At 42.4% G+C, this 18,249-nt stretch overlaps 1 protein-coding gene across 1 annotated transcript in view; it reads left to right on the top strand.

Annotated features, from left to right (window-relative positions):
* Positions 1–3,910: 3,910 nt before the first annotated feature.
* Positions 3,911–18,249, top strand: part of ELOVL2 (ELOVL fatty acid elongase 2) — a 37,188-nt gene continuing 22,849 nt past the window's right edge. Inside the window, exon 1 of the mRNA XM_072327678.1 lies at positions 3,911–4,048. Within this exon, the coding sequence (XP_072183779.1) occupies positions 4,046–4,048 (3 nt within the window). The 5' untranslated portion in view covers positions 3,911–4,045. The remainder of the gene's footprint in view (positions 4,049–18,249) is intronic.

The following is an 18,249-nucleotide window of genomic DNA, read 5'->3' as shown; positions in this document are numbered from 1 at the left end:
CTCTAGAAAATAAAAATATTCAAATGATCTACCCATAATCACACGAAAATTATGTTATATAAGCAGTGTATTCTAGTCCTCCTCAAGAATTTCAGACACTTAACGAGATTATCTTTTCTCCTTTTTAACACCCTTGCATCGTTCACGGCCTGCTTTTCATTTATCATACACTTTGTGCACTGATGAAGCAGGAGTCTTGCCAAAGGCTACTCATGTAAATAAGGCTTATTTAAATGAATATGCACAAGATGAGCAAGCTAAACTAATCCAAGTCGTTTTTGTTCTACCGTGTCCTATTTTTTAAATCCTTGTCTTGGCGAATAAAATATCTTTAAAGGTAACTGACAATCACACCAGAACAGCGAATTTGACCCATCTACCAAAGGATTTGGCTGAGTAGTGATAGGTCATACAGAAAGCAACCCTTTCTTCTACCAAGAATACCCTAATGGTCTTCCCCCACTACCTCTCTTTTGACTTTAGTACAGTACTATTCCCCAGGGAAGGAGCACAGAGCAGAGCTTGGGTCCACCACTTTCCCCCTGCATTATCTCATTCTGTAAGCTCCTTGAGGAAGGATGTACCTTCTGATGTAGGTCTCAATACAGCTAGGCAATGATCCCCAGCTGGGACTTCTGTACGCTACCACAATCCTAAATGTATGAGGGAAGCCGTTCAGTTCCAATCACAACTCACAGCAGGCTACCACCATCAGACTCCTCACCCGAGATATTTGGACAATGAACAACAGAGTATCTAAGCACAACCTTCTGTGTTTACCTTCACTTTTTGGTTCAGATCCATTAATCTTTTCCTGGTTCTTGGCTGATTTAAATGAGCAACACAGACTATTTATATGAAGATGTAGGAGGGATGGGAAGATTCTGTTTGTGGAAATTCATAAAATACCAGACTGCAGAACTAAACTATAACTGTGATCACAGCCAGGGACTTTTCCTGGGCATTTTGCAATCACGTTCTAGCTTTAGCAGAGTAAATACCTGCAAGTACTCCTTTGCTCCGAAAGAGGGTGCTAAAGCATAATGTTACAAAGCTATGCAATCCCTCAAATTAATACTTTCTGCAGCATAAGTTTATTATGGCTTAGTTTTTAATTTACAATCCCACAGCTGCCAGTTTAATACAATGTTTAGTTTCAGATTTACAGGCATATTACACCTGCTATGGTTTCAACAACTAAAAGCATTGTAATACATTGTTATTTTATTATTTCTGTGCGCTGAGGCAGGGTTTGGATTCATCTGTTTTGCATGGAAGGTGACACCACGCTTTTGGTTGGATCCCAGGCACTGAGCACAGCAGACATGTACCAGGCACGTTATCTTTGGCTGCTGAAGAGCGTGTTGTGCTGCAAGAGCAGGCAGAAAAATAAGTCAATGTGTGGGGGGGAAAAAAGAACTGCTTATTTCCAGCTGAAATTCTTCAGAAACAGAGAGAGTAAATGGAGGCAATTGAAACAGCTCTTCATTCAGGGACGATGCTGTTACACAACTACTGTTCATGATGAAATACCACAGGGCATTAACTTGAGTTCTGCTGATGTAGGGATTGCTGCAGGTTGGACCTTATCAGAAGCCACCTATGAAGGCTGAGGTGGGAAGGAACTTTTGAAGGGCATCTGATCCAACCCGCTGCTCAAGCAGAATTGTCCAGGTTGCAGAGTCAAGTCAAGCACTGGGCATCTCTGCATCTCAGGAAGGGCACCTTAGAATTGCACTGACTTTGGAGCTACCATGTCCACTTGTTTCCAGCTTAGAAGGAAACAGGATGGACAATGTACCATGGATCAGACAGTTATCAGACAGCTGCTGCTAAGTTTCAATCACTAGGAAAAAATATTGGTCTGGGAAAGAAAACAGACATGTCTCCCACTATCAGTCACTGCTTTTCATCACGATCTCCTTCAAAACTTGGTATTAATACTCAGGACTGGCTTCTTTCACAGATTTATCCTGTTGACAGTACCTGTACACATCACTGAAAAAAAACTACCTTCTTTCCCTGAACAGAGATCTCAAATGGAAGAGCTGATCATTCTTGTCGCATCAGTTCTACTTCTATTGACACAGGACACTGCTTAGGCACCTTAAGTGTGACACTATGGGGAGTTACCAGGTTAACGTCATAGGTTTTTGTGTGAACTCTCAGTGAGTGCTTAAGAACTGCTGGTAACAAGGCTGCATGGAATCAGTTAGCAAAAGCTAACATACTTTGTAATTTCTTTTTATAACGCTATTTTTACGATGCTTTTAGTTTTTGAAACTATAGCAAAAAGAAGATGAATGGAAGTTGAGTGGGTCAACCCCAGGAACTATGGTACTTTGGTCCAGACTAACACGCTGGAATTTGGAAGCGCAAGCAAACAAGCTCGAGTCTATAAAAGTGGGCTAGATGTTACACAGGGACACGCTTACACGTGAGGCTGCTGGCACATCTTTTCTGGGCAGGCAAACAGCACTGGGATGCTAGCCATTCTCACCACATTTGCTGTATCTAAATCTAGAGCCAAGAAAAAGCAGGGAGTAGAGCAGTGCATGAACAAAGCTCTTCAGGAATGATTTGAGGTTTAGAACATCGGCGCTACATTTTGGATCAATACAGCCTTAATATATTGAGCACACTTTAGTTTGTGGAGGTGCTACCTGTTGTGCACTGCACATGGGCCCTTGGCTTGCTTCCACAGCCTGTGCTCCTGGCTTTGGGAAAGGCTGGTTGCTGAGCTCTGCTTGGCTAGACTCTGAGCAACCACAACTGGGAGGACAGCACTGGAAGTACTTTGTCATTTGTGGCGTGTTGTTGTTGACAACTCTTTGTGTCAAAAATAAAATGAAAATGGATAGTTTTAATAATTTGGGAAAGATTGTTTTGAATTCACAAACCAAAGACCATTTTATTGAAAACTGAGGGAAAGAAAGACATTTTCAATAAGACTTGATAGAATCACAGAATCATCTGACTTGTGTTGGGAGGGACCTCATCAGGTTCCAACACCCAGAACACAGGCGGGCTTGCCAACCACTACACCAAACACTAGATCAGGCTGCCCAGGGCCCCATCTAGCCTGGCCTTGAATGCCTCCAGGGACAGGGCATATACAATCTCTCTGGGCAGTGTATTCCAGCACCTCACCACCTTTTCTGTGAAAAACTTCCCCCTGACATCTTACCTAAACCTCCCATCTTTTAGTTTAAAGCTACTTTTCCTCACCGTATCAGTATCTAACCATGCAAAAAGTTGGCTTCCCTGCTGCTGATAATCTCCCTTTACATATTGGAAGGCTACAATGAGGCCTCCCTACAGCCTTCTCTTTTCCAGGATGAACAAGCCCAGTTCCCTCAGCCTGTCATCATAGAAGATGTGCTCCAGCCCTCTGATCATCTCTGTGGCCTTCCTTTCGACTAGCTCCAATAGCTCCACTTCTTTCCTGAGCTGGGGACCCCAGGCCTGGATGTAGTACTCCAGATAGGGCTTAAATAGCTTAAAGAGATGTTTTATATGAGATATTAAGTCTTTCTTGCATCCAGATCAAAAATCACTAAAGAAGGTGTAAATTACTGTTTTTGTTCCGACAGGCACAAAGTTTCTCCACTTCCCTTTCTCCTGTTTAGTATCTGAGCAGTCATGGTGGGGGCCATTAGCTCTTGCCCTTTCACCTCACCTCCGACCAACCTAAACAAACACGTGGCTACTCATTGCCCCAGTTGCGTAGAGAGGGGACCATCGATCTCAGCTTGGCACAGCACGTGGAAGAACCGAGGCTTCAGGTCAGGGCACTTCCAGCGCAAATACGATTACTGGGGCACCGACTGCACGCTTCCAAACCGGCACCTCCGGGGCTGAACCCTTCCGGCGGTTTCTCACAGACCTCCAGCCGACAGCGGGGCGGCGGCGGGGCTCCATCCCTTGGGCTGCCGGCCTGGAGGCGGCGCGGCGGGCCGGAGGCGGCGCCTTATAGGGCGGGCACGGAGGGAGCGGAGGCAGAGCCGGGCCGCTACCCTGGACAGCGCCTCACAGCCGCGGCGCCATGGTGAGTGAGGGAGGCCGCGAAATGGCGGCTTCGGGACACGAGGGGAGCCCAGAGCGCAGGCTGAGCCCCGGCCGCGGGGAGGGAGCGGGCAGCGAGGGCTGCAAGGCGGGGAGCGGGGAAGGCAGCTGGAGGAGACGGGTGGTGGGAGCTGGGGGTGGGCGCTGCGCAGCCCCCTTGGCAGCGTGCGGGGCTGCTCTGGTAGGTGTACCCCGTTATCTCCCTGCCTGCAAGCAGGTGCGTTTTTCTCTATTTCGAGTCGCGTTTGAGCAGCTTACATAAAGAGATTACTGCTGGTACGATAATCGAATTGATGCTAGCCATACAATCTGCCGTGGCACACTTTCTTTTTTTCCACATAGTGAATGAACAATAGAGTTTTAGGTTCCAGTCTGGCATTTAGGAGAGTTGAAATGGAACAGTGCAGCCATCTGTTTAGCAAGTAGGAGCCTCTCTGCAGAGCACATCGTGTCCTGCCTGTCGTGGTAACTTCCCCAGAGGACCTCATCCCGTTTGCAAACTGCGAGGCATGAAGCGTAGCCCTGATCTTACACAGTAGAAGAGCACCGTGCGGGTATTCTGCACGCTGAGGCATAACGGAGGCTGAACACCCTCATTCTAACAGTCACCTTCTGTAATTCTGAATTTGTTTCTCCTATTCAGTGTGTTTGCAGTTCACTCAGAGGTACATGATAGTTAGGTTAGATATTAGGAGGAAGTTTTTCACACTGAGGGTGGTGATGCACTGGAACAGGTTGCCCAAGGAGGTTGTGGATGCCCCATCCCTGGAGGCATTCAAGGCCAGGCTGGATGTGGCTCTGGGCAGCCTGGTCTGGTGGCTGATGACCCTTTGCATAGCATGGGGGTTGCAACTGAATGATCCTTGAAGCTCTATCCAAACAAAAATGTCTAAGGTACTGACCTAGTACCTGATCTTGCAGTTGGCAAGCCTGCTTGCAGCAGAGGGGTTGGAACTTGATGATCTTTGAGGTCCCTTCCAACCCAAGTCATTGTATAATTCCAAGATACTACAACTGAGCAAAGCCTGAAATAATACCAGCCACTGATACTGTCTCTCTTATGATATAGTGGTTACAATTGCAAATAAACCTGGTGTTCCAGAAGGCAATGTGTGTTATTTATCAGTGACTGGTACAAGTAACATCCAGGTTGAGACAGCTTGGAAGAAAGTTAGAATAGTCGGAAACAGATAAAGTATTTCACTTGGTCTCATCTCATTTGGACTGAGATGACATCAGTCATATGGGTACCAATAAACAAATGACAAATATTGACAACCTTGTATTCCTGCTAGTGGAAATGATAGTTGACACTTTTCCTTAGCGTGTTATTTCTGGTTCTTAGAGCTGTTTCATTCAACCTTTGAATTATTCTTTGAACAGCTGGAAGCAGTAGCTAGATAGAGCAGTGAAGAGTTACACACAAATTCTACTAGTATGAGTCCTATTAGCAAGTTTTTGCTTTCCTTTATCTCCAATAATCTGTTAGTGCTGAGACGTGGCTTAGATTTTGCAATCCTTATTCATAAATGCACGTATTCTGAGAGGAAAATGGCCAATTTGGTTCAAAAAGTTTGAAAGAGTGCTGTGGGAGCATTAGTGCCTGAAGATGTAACCCAAGCTTTTAATGAAAACTGCTGCAATGAAATTAATGTGGGGTTAAAAGTTGCAGCCCATGAGTGTCTAGTTTGGTTTGGTTTGGTGATCGAGGGAAGAGAGGATGCTACTGACAGTACCGGGAGCAAACAAATAATAACTTAGATTTTATGCCAAGAAGTATGAGCACTATTTTATCATCCCCTTCTGAAGGCATACTCATAGGCAAGTATGTGTTACTAATGTCCCCTCTACTCTAAGGAAAGAGTTTCATCAACACCATAGGCATTACTTCATTATTTTTAATAGAACATACAGCATTATTACTAATAGAACATAAAATAACAACACTTAAAAAAAAATCATTTTGTTGAAGCTGCAAAACAGTCTTTGTGAGGCTTTAAGTGTTTCCTTGTCATCCCCACATTATGAAGGCAACCACAGTGGAACAGTTCTGCTTATGTAGTTCAATACGGCTGTGCTTACTTCAGTGGATCTAGGTCAAATTACACTGGCTAAGGATTTGGCTGCACCCTTGAACTTTAAACCGATTATAAAATTTGATTTGTCAGTATATTTTTCGTGGGGTCAAATCCCACATTTACAGAGTGAGGGAGTGCATAACCTTGCACAGTGCACGGCAACTAATGCTTACAAAGAGGCTAGATAGCACTAAGGTAAGCATAAACATGGGGATGGCATGACACTGTATTTAATAGGTTCAAGTAGCTCTACAATAGTCCAGGTGCAGACAGGTTATTTAGATAGAAGGTAGAATTATTATTTTTTTAAGTTTTCTAAGAAACTTAGGCAACCAGTGTAATTTGAGGTTGATGAGGGACACCTAACTCTTCCAAGAACCATGGCCATCGTATCAGGGTACGATGCTCAATAAGCCAGTTCTTCTTTGCATAGCTACTTATAAATACCTGTTGTATAAACTCGCATCCCGGCCTTGGTGTTGACTCCCTTCTTCTCTAGGGATATTCCCTCCATTCTTTAAGTCTGGTCGTTGCATCTTCATTACAATCACTCTGACCTGTAAAAGAAACAAATATCCATTGTTCGGCAGGCACTTCATTTAATGTTACTTTAGTTTAATAGCATTTCTTGATTTCTACTAAAGAAAATAGTTAATCAGATCCAAGCACATATAATTTGAGACTCAATTTCATATTTAGTGATAAACCAATATGCCACAAGTGCAGCTTCACTTGTCACTGAAGAAAGGATGGAGACAAATTAGGAGGATAAAACTAAGTGTACCAAAGAGCCAGAGAGCTGCTAGGATGAGTCTGCCTTGCAGTGGAGCCACTGAAAGGCAGAAGTAGCATTCCCCTGCTACAGCAGAGAAGCACCACTTGGTGAGAGTGAGGCCTGCAGCACTGCCACCTTATAAATGACAAGCTTAAGAATTCAGGCATTTCCATTTTATTAGCCAGTCTGTAAGAGCCTGGCAACAGTTGAGCTTATAAATCCATTATTTGCATGCAGCCTGCATGCCTCGTATTACCACGTGCTAAATACTTGAACCACCTTGACTACATCTTCACCCATAGGTCTGCTGCCCAGCTGACAAGTAGGATTCAATATGAAATCAAGTCAATATATATGTCTCCTGTGGAGGTACTTATATACCTAGGTAACACAGCAAAACAAACAAAACCAAAAAGGAACTTAAAACTTTAAGTCTGGAGGGGAGGAGGGATTGTTTTTTACAACTTAATTACACTGGCATTAATACTGAAAGCACTCTGATTAGATGTCACTCTAACAACAACTAAGTGGGTTGCTTTTCTCCCTTTTCTTTCAATCTTAAATTCCTCCAGCTAATGACTTTTATACTGCATTGCATTTACTCTTCCTCAATCAAAACTGACAGCAATACACAGTCATCAAGGTCAGATGTCACAAACTGAAGGAAATAAAGCCCTGTGTCTTAGAAATGGCTACATGAAGATATAAAATTATAGGACAAAAAAATGAGATTGTTTTCATCACTGCTGGGGAACATTTTGCTTTGTTTCCCTAGGAGGGGACAGATATGGAAATGAAACAATAAGTTCTACATATTCTGTGTCGTTATTTGAAGGCCAAACACAGCAAGGAATGGAAGCTGGAAGTTGGGTGGCCGAGTTTCAAATAACTATCCTAAAAGGAAGCATACAGAATCTCAACAAACCATTCTTTTCTCAGTTCTTAGAGACCTCCTAAAGTAAGCTAGTCCCTAGTTATCATCCAAGTATGCTTGCAAAGGGAATGTACTATGGCAGTCTAACTGGAGGAGCACCCTATAGAGAAGTCTACAGTTGCTTTTAGTTCTTCCGTGTGACAGTAGCTCACGCTGTTATGGATACATGGTGTTGTTGGGGCCTCACCAAGCAGCGCAGTCATTAGTATTTCTGTTTTGCTTGCAGAGAAGCAGCTGTCTGGATGTTTCCATGGTGTAATTGCTTTAAGAGTTCTGGACTTCAACATTCTGGTTATATGCGGATTAGACTCTGGGATACCTACTGTTATCATTAAGGCAGGAAGGGAGCTCATTAGTTCATGCACTCTCTTATCCCATGCCAGCAGACTGTTTTCTTTTACCGGGGTTCCATACCCTTTAAAGAGGTGATTTTGGAATTCGTTGCTCTCATTTAAGGTTTGAAAATTGGTAAATGTAGAGTTCTGGGGGGAGGTGGTGGAGGAAAGACTCTCATGCTCTCTTTCTGGCTTCCTTTTCAAACTGGAAAACCAGGCGTCACTTCCTTTCCTCTCTTCACTTAGTCTTCTTTCATCACAACTGAAGTAAAAAAAAACCATGAAATAACATTTGAAATCCGGATTTTGGCTCTCAAGGATCTAAGGGGAAAAAAGGGAGGAAAAAGTAATGACTGGTTAACAGGAGGAGAAGATATTTTCCTCTTGAAGTGTTGTTATGTGTTCTCGAGTAGCACTTTGGAAAACATGCATCAGATACTGTTTCTTTGTTTCCCTGTATTACATATGCATTTTCACAGCCAGCATAAAGTAAAAAAATACCTTCGTTTCTTGCATTTCACTCTGGCTGCATAAAACTGCTCCCAAAAGGAATGTGCTCTCAAACTGGCAGGGAATAAATGACTGGCAAAGTTCTCCAGGGTGATTTCCATGCCAAGGAACTGGCACATCTTTCAGTAAGGCAGCTCTGAATAGCACCATCCACACCCACTTGCTCTCTTGTCACTAGCTGTGGGAAGCCAAGTTACTTCTGTTGCAGTTCAGAAGGTCAGACATGAGGTCGTGTGAGCTCTGCATCTGCTAAAACTTGGTGTTTGTGGCAGAACAGTGTTTTATTATGGACAGAGTTTTTTTCTTCTTCTTTTTTTTCTTCAGTGTTTGTCAATAGTCCACACAATTCCAATGACACAAAGTCTAGTTCTGTATCTACAGGCTTGTTGATCTGTTATTCACATCTCCTCATGGATGAAATAGTTTAATCAGTTTGCAATATGGACTGACTGCTCAAAGCTGCTCTTCCTTACAAATCCAGAAACTTTTCTAGTTTGAAGAAAACATCCTTGTGCAACGTTTATAGAAACATCTGCATCTCTTCTCTCAGCAGAGATGATGTTTCCTTACTCCTCTTCCTGGGGTAAAATCCCAGTCTCATTTTGCTGTTACACAGGAGATGGTAAAAGGAGTCTTGACTATACTGGGTCCCACTGGAACCAAACTAGGGCTAGGCCTAGGTGCTTTCTGAGATGTGTCTTTTAGTATCAACAGAAAGCTACGTATGAAGCAACACAAAAACCTCATAATTTCCAAGCTTGTGGATGAAAAAGACATCAAGAAAAAAAGTGTATTAAAAAAAAACAGTTCAGATTAGCAAAGCATTTATAAATTCCTTTCTTCTCCCCACCTTCTGCTCTTTTAGAAAGCAGAGATGACAGATGCCTTCTAAGCCTGCCAGTGCACAGGTGTGCTCGATAACAGCAGTTGTCTTCACCCTCCAAAGTGTGTTTCACATGAATTGCTTCAGAAATGCAAACCACCCCCTAGAAATCAGTACCTTCCTTTGAAAAAGGTATTTAAGCACTCTGGATCAACCTTAAAAGCACCCTTGGATTTTTTTTTCCTCTCCAAATATTGGAGCAAATAGCTTTAACTGGGAGCTTAAAGATGAAGAATCAGCAATCTGTCCATGCCAAAAACCACAGAAATCAGAAGTGTGTGACTTTTCTGGTTTTATGCTATTTCATCTAATCTCAGAACTTCACTTTTCTGGCAGAAGCCTAAGATTTTTATTTTTCTGTTATGTGTCAGTAGCATCCCAGGATGCTCACACGTCCCTGGAAAGCTGAGACACAGCTTGTGATTTCTGAGAGCAGAAACACATTTGAATACTGGCTCAAAATTAGGCAATTTGTGTAGAGAAATGGAAGCTGTACCATTTAGTTCTATTGCTCTCAGTGATACCAGTAGCTTTCCATTTCAGTGAAAGGCAATATTGAGAACCTGTTGTTTTTAGTGCAGTTATTCCTTCCTAAGTGCTGGAGATTTTGTAAGCTTGCATTTGAATACTATCTGCAAAAAACAAGAACAACAACAAAAAACCCTTGAAAGATAAAAGACTAGATGAGAGTTATTCTGTTTACAATGAAAAACTCAGAAATATCATAGAATATCCCCCACAGCGTACCCTAAAGTGAAAAGCACCACTCCCCTCCTCTACTTTACACTCACTAAATTACCACCACCTTGCTATCTCACACTGGATATCATCGAAACTTATCCTCAGGACTCCATTTAATACAACTTTTTATGAACTAATTTATTTTTCATCAAGTATATGCTGTAGCCTATGGTAAGACTATAACGTATCTGTGCTCAGAGCAAGTAATACCTTGATTGTATCTTTTCTAAGATCAAAGTTTAAAACGCTACCTTTCTCACTTAGTGTGTGCAAAAGGAAGTTATCTCCTCCTGTGACAGAATTTAGAGCAGAGAATGTTTTGGTTGAAAATTGCAAAGTTGAAGCCCAACCCAGAGAACAGATTCATGGGAATGGGTGTAAAAGGGAGAAGCAACACAGAGCCATATCATTTCCCCTCCAAATGTGTTTTCATGAGTGTAAAAGAGGGTTTGTATTTCAAGATTTTGGCTCAGAGCTCATGGCTCCACTTACTACACATGCATTCAGAAACGCTCAAGTCCTAAGCACTCAGTAGATAAGGAATATCCTGATAAGCTAAAACCAAAGAAACCCATATCATTCTCTTAGTCTTTTGGGGGGCTCACGTGCCTTCCTTTTTTTTTATGCTGTCCCCACCCTTCGTAGGTTGTCCACTAATTATGACTGCATTGACAGACACCAATGCAAACGTGATTCTTGGCAGTTCTCACTGGTTGCAGAAAGGTGGTTATTTACATGAAGGAGGACACACTACTGTGGAAGTAATGCTGTCATGCAAATTAATACTGAGCTACATAACAAGGTATTCACTGCAACATGACCCTCTGTGACCCTAAAAGCAAAATGAGATCGTTAAACTCCCACGACGAACTCATTCCCCAATCCAGAATTAGGTGAGGTTTGAATATTTATTACCTGAAATTATCTTGCACTTGACTCAATAAGCCATCAGATCTTCAAGTGAACACAGCAAAAAAACTGTACCTAAATTTTAAAGAAGAAACTGGTATAGTTAGGATGAAGGAAGCGTTCGATTCAATTAGAACCCTCAGATGGCACAGTGCTTAGACCTAGCTGCAAAAAGGACATCTTCAGACATCACCTACTGATTTCTGTATTAGTATCCTGCTGAAATAAATCATTTCAAGTAAATGGTTTGTTCTGAAGACTACAGATATTTGCATTTATTTTACTTCACTTGCTTAAATAATTCTTGCTGCTATTGTACATTTGCTACCTCACTGAGTTAACAAATCCCACAGACTTTAAAAGAGGTGCGCATTTCTTGCTATAGTCTGTTTTCTAGGAGAACTGTGTTTTGCTGCTACTTTTTTTCCTTAACTCCTCTGTATTCCATAATATTTAATAGTTAGATTTTCCATCATTTCCTTTTCCACTTCTGTCAGACAACAGATTTCTCCGTCAAATGGATTTTTCTGTGCCTGCTCGTTACTTTTTATTCTGCCTTTATTTGTTCTCTAGGATAGGCAGCTTCCCATTTTATGTCTTTAAGGATATACGTAGCAATACTTATATCATCTGAAGCAGCTCTATCAACCCTACTTCTAACATGTCACTTAAAATGAATGCATTTATTACATTAACTTATAAGAAATTGCCATTTCTTCAAAATGTAATTCCCAGCTGCGCAGCTTAAATGCAAAATAAGAAATGATGATGATGCTGCTTTGAAGAAACAGCAAAACTAAAGAGACCTGGAACATCTGCTTCACTTGTTGGAAACTTGAGCTCACAAGGAGCTCGTTTTCTGGAAACATGCACTAGAGACTTGATCGGTGCCTGTGATGTATATCAGGTCTCAATTTGGGCTGACCTTGCCAGCAACCCTGTTTTCCTTCTAACAGCTATCTGTCTACTCCAGGCAGTGCTGAACCTCATCTATACCTAACAGCTGAGGGAACCAGTACTTTTCCACATGACCTCTAGCTTTGCAATGGCTCCAAGAACTGCTACGATGCTTTCAGAGGTCATTAAATCAACCCAGAGGGATGTGACAGTCACTGTAGTACAGGTTTTGCTTTTTTTTCATGTAGGTGAGAAGTCACGTGGAAATCCCCAACTTCAGGATAGAGTAGAACAGTTCAGTTGGAATGGAGCGACAAAGACCATCAAATCCAACACCCAACCACTTCAGGGTTAGTAGTTCAAGCATGCTTCTGATGGTGTTGTCCCAATGCCTCTTGAACACCGACAGGCATGGGACATCTACTGCCTTGCTAGGAAGCCTGTTCTATCATTGGACAGCCCTCAGGTCAGCTTAGGTTGAGCCTAGCAGTTGGTCTCCCAGCGTGATGAAGAAAGCTGTGTGAAAAGCCTCTGCCAGGAAAGCCAATCTTTCAATACTGTTATAATGAAGAAAGCAAAAGCCATATCCAGAAGACTAACATATCTGCTGAAGCAATGTATGTCTTCTAGGCATACATTCTTTCAGTGTTAGCTATTATGACATGCTCAACCTTTATTTTTTTTTTCCGCTTTTTCTTTTCTTCTTTCAATCAGCAGTTAATGGTAAATGAAAACTAGTATCAATCTAATAAATTAGGTGATTAAAATGTATTAAATAAAACAAATTTGAAGCTTATGAGTTTAACACGCAGATTTTGGTTTCATAAGCAAACACTTTATCCTAAAACTTTGCATTTCTTTCCCAAGATGAGTTGCATTTGTAACTATAAAGTTCCCAGTACTGAGTTGTGTACCTGCATTCTGCATGCAGCAGTTCAATGGTTTTGAATATGGGTGATGACCTCAAAGTGAAATTGAAAGGCTTTTAAGATTAAGGCTGAAACCTTGGAAGCTCGGAACTGAACTCTAATCCACAGAAGCACACAGCAAACACCTCTTCCTCTTCCATTCTTTTCCTTCCCCCTTTTCCTCTTCCATCCCTATAAATCATTTGGCAAATATCTTTGCTTTGAGGCAGCAAGTAAGCAAGAAAGAGCATAGCAAATGACTTCAAAACACTAACAATTTCTCTAACAGACAGATAAATATAATCAGATTCCCTTCACCTTAACTGTAAGAACAAATCTGTAAACTGAGTGCTGTCTCTTCTAAGGATGTGGCTAAAGCAGGCTACAACATGGCTTATCATACCAGCCTCTGAATGGAGAAAAACTGAAAGAACGCATAGTGAGTTTCAACTTTACTCCTATTCAGAATGAATCTCCTTTATTCTTAGCCTCCCATACTCCAGCATCTCTCAGTACCTTACACTGCCTATTATCATGTTCTGAGTAAGGAAAAAAACTGGTGGATTTCTTACAGCTGTCTCAGCTCTGCCCTTTCTCCAAGACCAGCAATTAAAGCACCTGTAGCTAAAGATACGGCCACAATTACCTTACAGCACTTGACTGCTCTGCCAGAGTCATTCATTACAAGGTCTGAAGAGAAACTGAAGTACAAATGCCCCACTCCTGGCAGTATGTCCAGTGAGTCTGGATGAATGGGACACTGTGCCCATGTGCAGCTCTGCTGGTCCCAGTGGCATTCAGCATTTACTCCAAAAGTGCTGGGATACAATTATGCAATAAGCACTCCAAGCCCATTCCCATATGGCAAGAAAATAGGAGATCTTGTGGTTTATATCTTGTATAATTATGATTTAGCAGAGGGTTGTTAGAGTTAGGGTACTATGGTTAGGCTGCAGTTGGACTTGATGATCTTCAAGGTCTTTTCCAACCTGGGTAATTCTATGATTCTATGATCTCTTAAAGGGTGAAGGAAAAGAAATCCCACTTTGTACATGTATGAAAGCTTAACTTTACCCTCCAGAACACATTAATTTAGGAAAACAAGAACTTATCTCAGAAGGACTACAGTTTGGAGGATCTATGGCAACTACAGAAGTAACTACCAAAGCCAAGCAAACATCTGAACATCTGTCTGATCCTGTTCCAGTACATGAGATTACTGCTTCTATCCCTTTGCTGCAGCACCAGAATGAGCTGCTGAGGGGAGACGGGCAAAACTGCTCAGTACTGGAGAGCCGGGCTTTTTGATCCCCCCTGCCTGTAACAGTAGGTGCAGGCAGTCCTTTGCACAGTAATCCCCGTGGTGGGGACACAGCGTTACATTGCAGACGTCTGGGACGGCAACCAAGAAACCTACTTCTCAGGCATAGAGTACCCTTTGTCTCACTGCACTGCCAGGATTGTGGGAAAACACACTGGGTGTTTTTTGTTGTTGTTGCTGTTGTTTGCTTTATTTTTTAAGGTCTAGCCGTGAGATCCTGCACACAGGTTTAAGACCACCTATTCATCTTTCATTTTAAAGCCTGTTACAATTGTTCCCTGCCTCCATCTTGTTCATACGGCGTATGGGTTGAAATTTAGGATGCTGGATTTTTGCAACAAAAAAACTTGGCATTAATATATGTGCCACGTATGTGGCAGATATGGAGCAGAAGCTGCATACACAGGCAAAGCTTTGAGGAATATGCTGTTCTAAAAAGCAAAGAGCCTGGCAAATCCAAAGCCTTACAATGGCAATTGCCCTCCCTTGTGCTGGTGGAGTTATTTTCCTGTGCTTCTCACAAGTGCAGCTGTCTGTCTTGCTCTTATGCAACATGAGGTGACACAGTGCTCCTTCATTAAGTAGCTTGGATAGGCATCATTCATCAAGTCTAGTTGTTCAGAAGCAGATACAGTAAACCGTGCAGGCTTTCCTATGGCTGATGTAAAGTCAATTCTGATACCGATCCATCTTCTCAGCCCTTTGAAAGACCATGGAGAGCTGAAGTGAGCAAAAAGAAAGCACGTCTCCCCTCAGTCCTTTCCCTTCTGTTTGCTCTCTCACAGTCACACAGGCCTGTCACTGCCAGGAATCACGCCCCACCTCAAGTCATACCATCATTTTAAATCTGATGGTTAGAGCACAGGAAAAACGAGGTCAGTAGTCACTGCTGTTTTCTTGGGAACTGACAGGCCAAGTCTAAGGTCTCCCTAGAGAAATCTTCTTTAATTACAAGTTAAGCTGATGTTCCCCTGTGTAGTAGGTAGAATCAAGCAGATTACTTTTAAAAGGATTGCCCTGATCTGCTTTGGTGACAGTTTCATTTTGAAACTCTGGTAAGAAGCAAGTGGGTGGAATATAAAGATATGGTTTTCAGGATTGCACGTGGCTGACAACGCGAAGAGGACCACAACAGTCACTCTGTCTTTCTTCTCCTCTTTTAAGACCAGATGAGTTCTATTTTGAGCACTGTGATTACTTGTGTTTTGTTTTAGTGGTTACTTAATACAATCATAATGAACAGAGGGAAAAAAACAGCAGTTTGGAAGCTGTAGAAGGGAAATCCTGCAAAGAGCAATTATAGAAAGGATGTTTTCCATCCTGGAGAGAATGACAACATAGCATTTTACAAGGTGAACAGTGAGAACCATGTAATGGGTTGCATGCTTTCGAGTGCTTGAATTATAAATAGATGTTGGGAAAGCAAATGATTATTAATTGGTTCTTAAAACATTTCCGTGCTAACCTAAGAAATTGTAGTGGGGGAAAAAACAATAAGAACACCACCAGATAAACCTTCCAGATTCCTTTTCCTTGTCCTTAAAATAATGAAACAGCCAACTAATTTTGTAAGAACAATTTGTCTCATGATGATATTGCCATCTCACAGTAGCATGGCTAATACAGTCAATAGCCAGGCCTACTTTATTCTATATGACAAATTAACACCGTCTTTTTTATGACTTGTAGCGAGTTGGATAGTCTAAAACCACTTATGTCTGAAAGAACACTGTAAGCAAGTAATGAGCTTTCATGAGAAACTGTTGTGCCTCGTAGGGCATACTCACCTTTGACGTTGATGGTGTTTTGATCTGATCTGAGTCCCGACAGAGGCTGTAAGACAGCTGGGTCCTCATTCCCAGATATGGGTTGAGAGGGCGTAGCACTGAGCCAGATTGCAAAACGCTTGCTGAAAAGAAACATCTTGTTAAACAGAAACAAAAAACCCAGAGCAGAAAGGGCCTAAGCATCAGTGTAATTTCTCCAGAAGAGCCTGGAGCGTGTTGGCTCCTCACCTGAGAGCAGCTCAGACTCTTAAGCCAGGCATGTCGTGTGAAAGATCAACGTAACTTGCCTTCATGAGTAGTCTCCCAGTCTGAGCTGACCAAGTGAAGTACTATCTGAAGCACAGACACATCCTGAAGCAGATGTTTACCCTTTTCTGCTCCAGGACAACCTGCTGCCTGCAGGAAAAGCCAAGTTCCTACTTTCCAACTCTGTAGTCAGAGGGAGTGCTTTAATGTGGGTACCTGGGTGAGAAGCAGCAGGGAGATGGGAATCATGCTCCCTCCTCTACCGCCAAGCCCCCATCCATTCCTGGTAGACAATGCTATTTGTCCCAAGCACAGTGATGAAAGTACATCACTGACAACTGCAAACCACATCAGGCACTGATCTCCACCTACAGGAAGGAGGAGTGAGAAATACAATCTGGATGGAAGTGCTTGTCGCAGGGATTAACCCTCAGCATTCATTGAGAGCCCCTCACCCAGCACATGTTTCCGGGGGACAACAAACAAGCTCGCTGAAGGGCTCTGCCTCCCCTTTGAGCCTTGTGGCAGAGCCTTGTTGTTTGTAGGCTGCTCTTTCTGTTAATGCTCTCTGGGAATAATTCCCTGAGAGCTGTGAGATGTCTAAGCAGGGGCTTGTCAGGAGAGCTGTGTCCTCCTCTGTATGTAGGCCACCCAAACTACAAGCTCAGGTGTAGTAAACTGCTACTGTATACTGTAACTGCTTAACCCTTGCATTCTTCCATCCATTTTTCATACAATGAATCATTAGCTCTTCTGCTTATTGAGGAAGCCACTTAATGCACAGTGTTCCCATTAGGTAGCATAAACCAAGCAGCCGCCAAGGCAGTATTACTTGAGTCTTCCTTTGCAGCTTCCTCTCTCTTATCTTTTCACCCTCAATAATACCACCAGCTACTCAGCTTTCTCTATAGTGACTAAATCAGCACCAAGAGAAAGTGCTCAGCGCTTTTGGCTGTAATCGCTCTTCATGCAGCTGTTCTCTACATCCTCAGGAGAAAATGTAGAAAGCAGCCTATGTGATGGCTCAGCTCTGCCACCAACTTATTCAGCCAGATAACCAGCAGGCCTGCAAGCTATCAGTGTCACATAGGATGCCAACCTGTATTCAACCGTATTCCATATATGTACAAAAATAACCCTTGGCTGCAAGGATGCCGTCCTCTTGGCCACACAAAGTGCTGAATTTGGAAACAGCAACAGGAAAATGTCCAGATGATTGCACACACTCATGCGAATTTTAGCAGTAGAATTGAGCCTATATTGCAAAGTGTGAGAAAACAACAGGAATAAAACATAATCTGGTTGAAAAATATTGAAATTCAGATAGATTGCTTTCAAACAAAACATGGCCCTTGCTGATACCTTTCAGAAATACTACTTGCATTTCCAAAAGAAAGACACAGATTTTCTTTTCCTGTAGCTGTAAAATAATAACTGTGTCTTTAGATAGAGTCAGCAGTAGTTCTTTCTATTAGATGTTTTTTGTTATCTTCTGCAAAACAAGAGCACAACCAAACATCGTTCACATATTACATGGGTACTTGTCTGGATGGACCCGGATCACTAGCAGGACTGTCCTTCCTGAAGTACTGCATGGTGTGGGTCACTGCTGTCACACTAAGTTACATTCTTTCTCAGGACAAGTCCAGTTACAAAATTCTACTGGCTTCACTTGTTAGGAAGGAATCAAACAGCAAAACTGCTATGCTACCACATCATCCCACATAGGTGCATAGGCAAAAAAAGTCCTTTGGATAGCACCCTTTATTAGAGACGGGTGTGCTTCTTCTAGTAGCTGTGGCAATCTCTAGGCTAAGTCTTTGTAATGTAGGCTATCCCTTAATCAGTCATCAGTCATCA

Source organism: Excalfactoria chinensis, chromosome 2, assembly GCF_039878825.1.
Source record: "Excalfactoria chinensis isolate bCotChi1 chromosome 2, bCotChi1.hap2, whole genome shotgun sequence".
In the NCBI taxonomy this organism is placed as follows: Eukaryota; Metazoa; Chordata; class Aves; order Galliformes; family Phasianidae; genus Excalfactoria; species Excalfactoria chinensis.
This window is presented reverse-complemented; position numbering and strand designations above follow the sequence as displayed.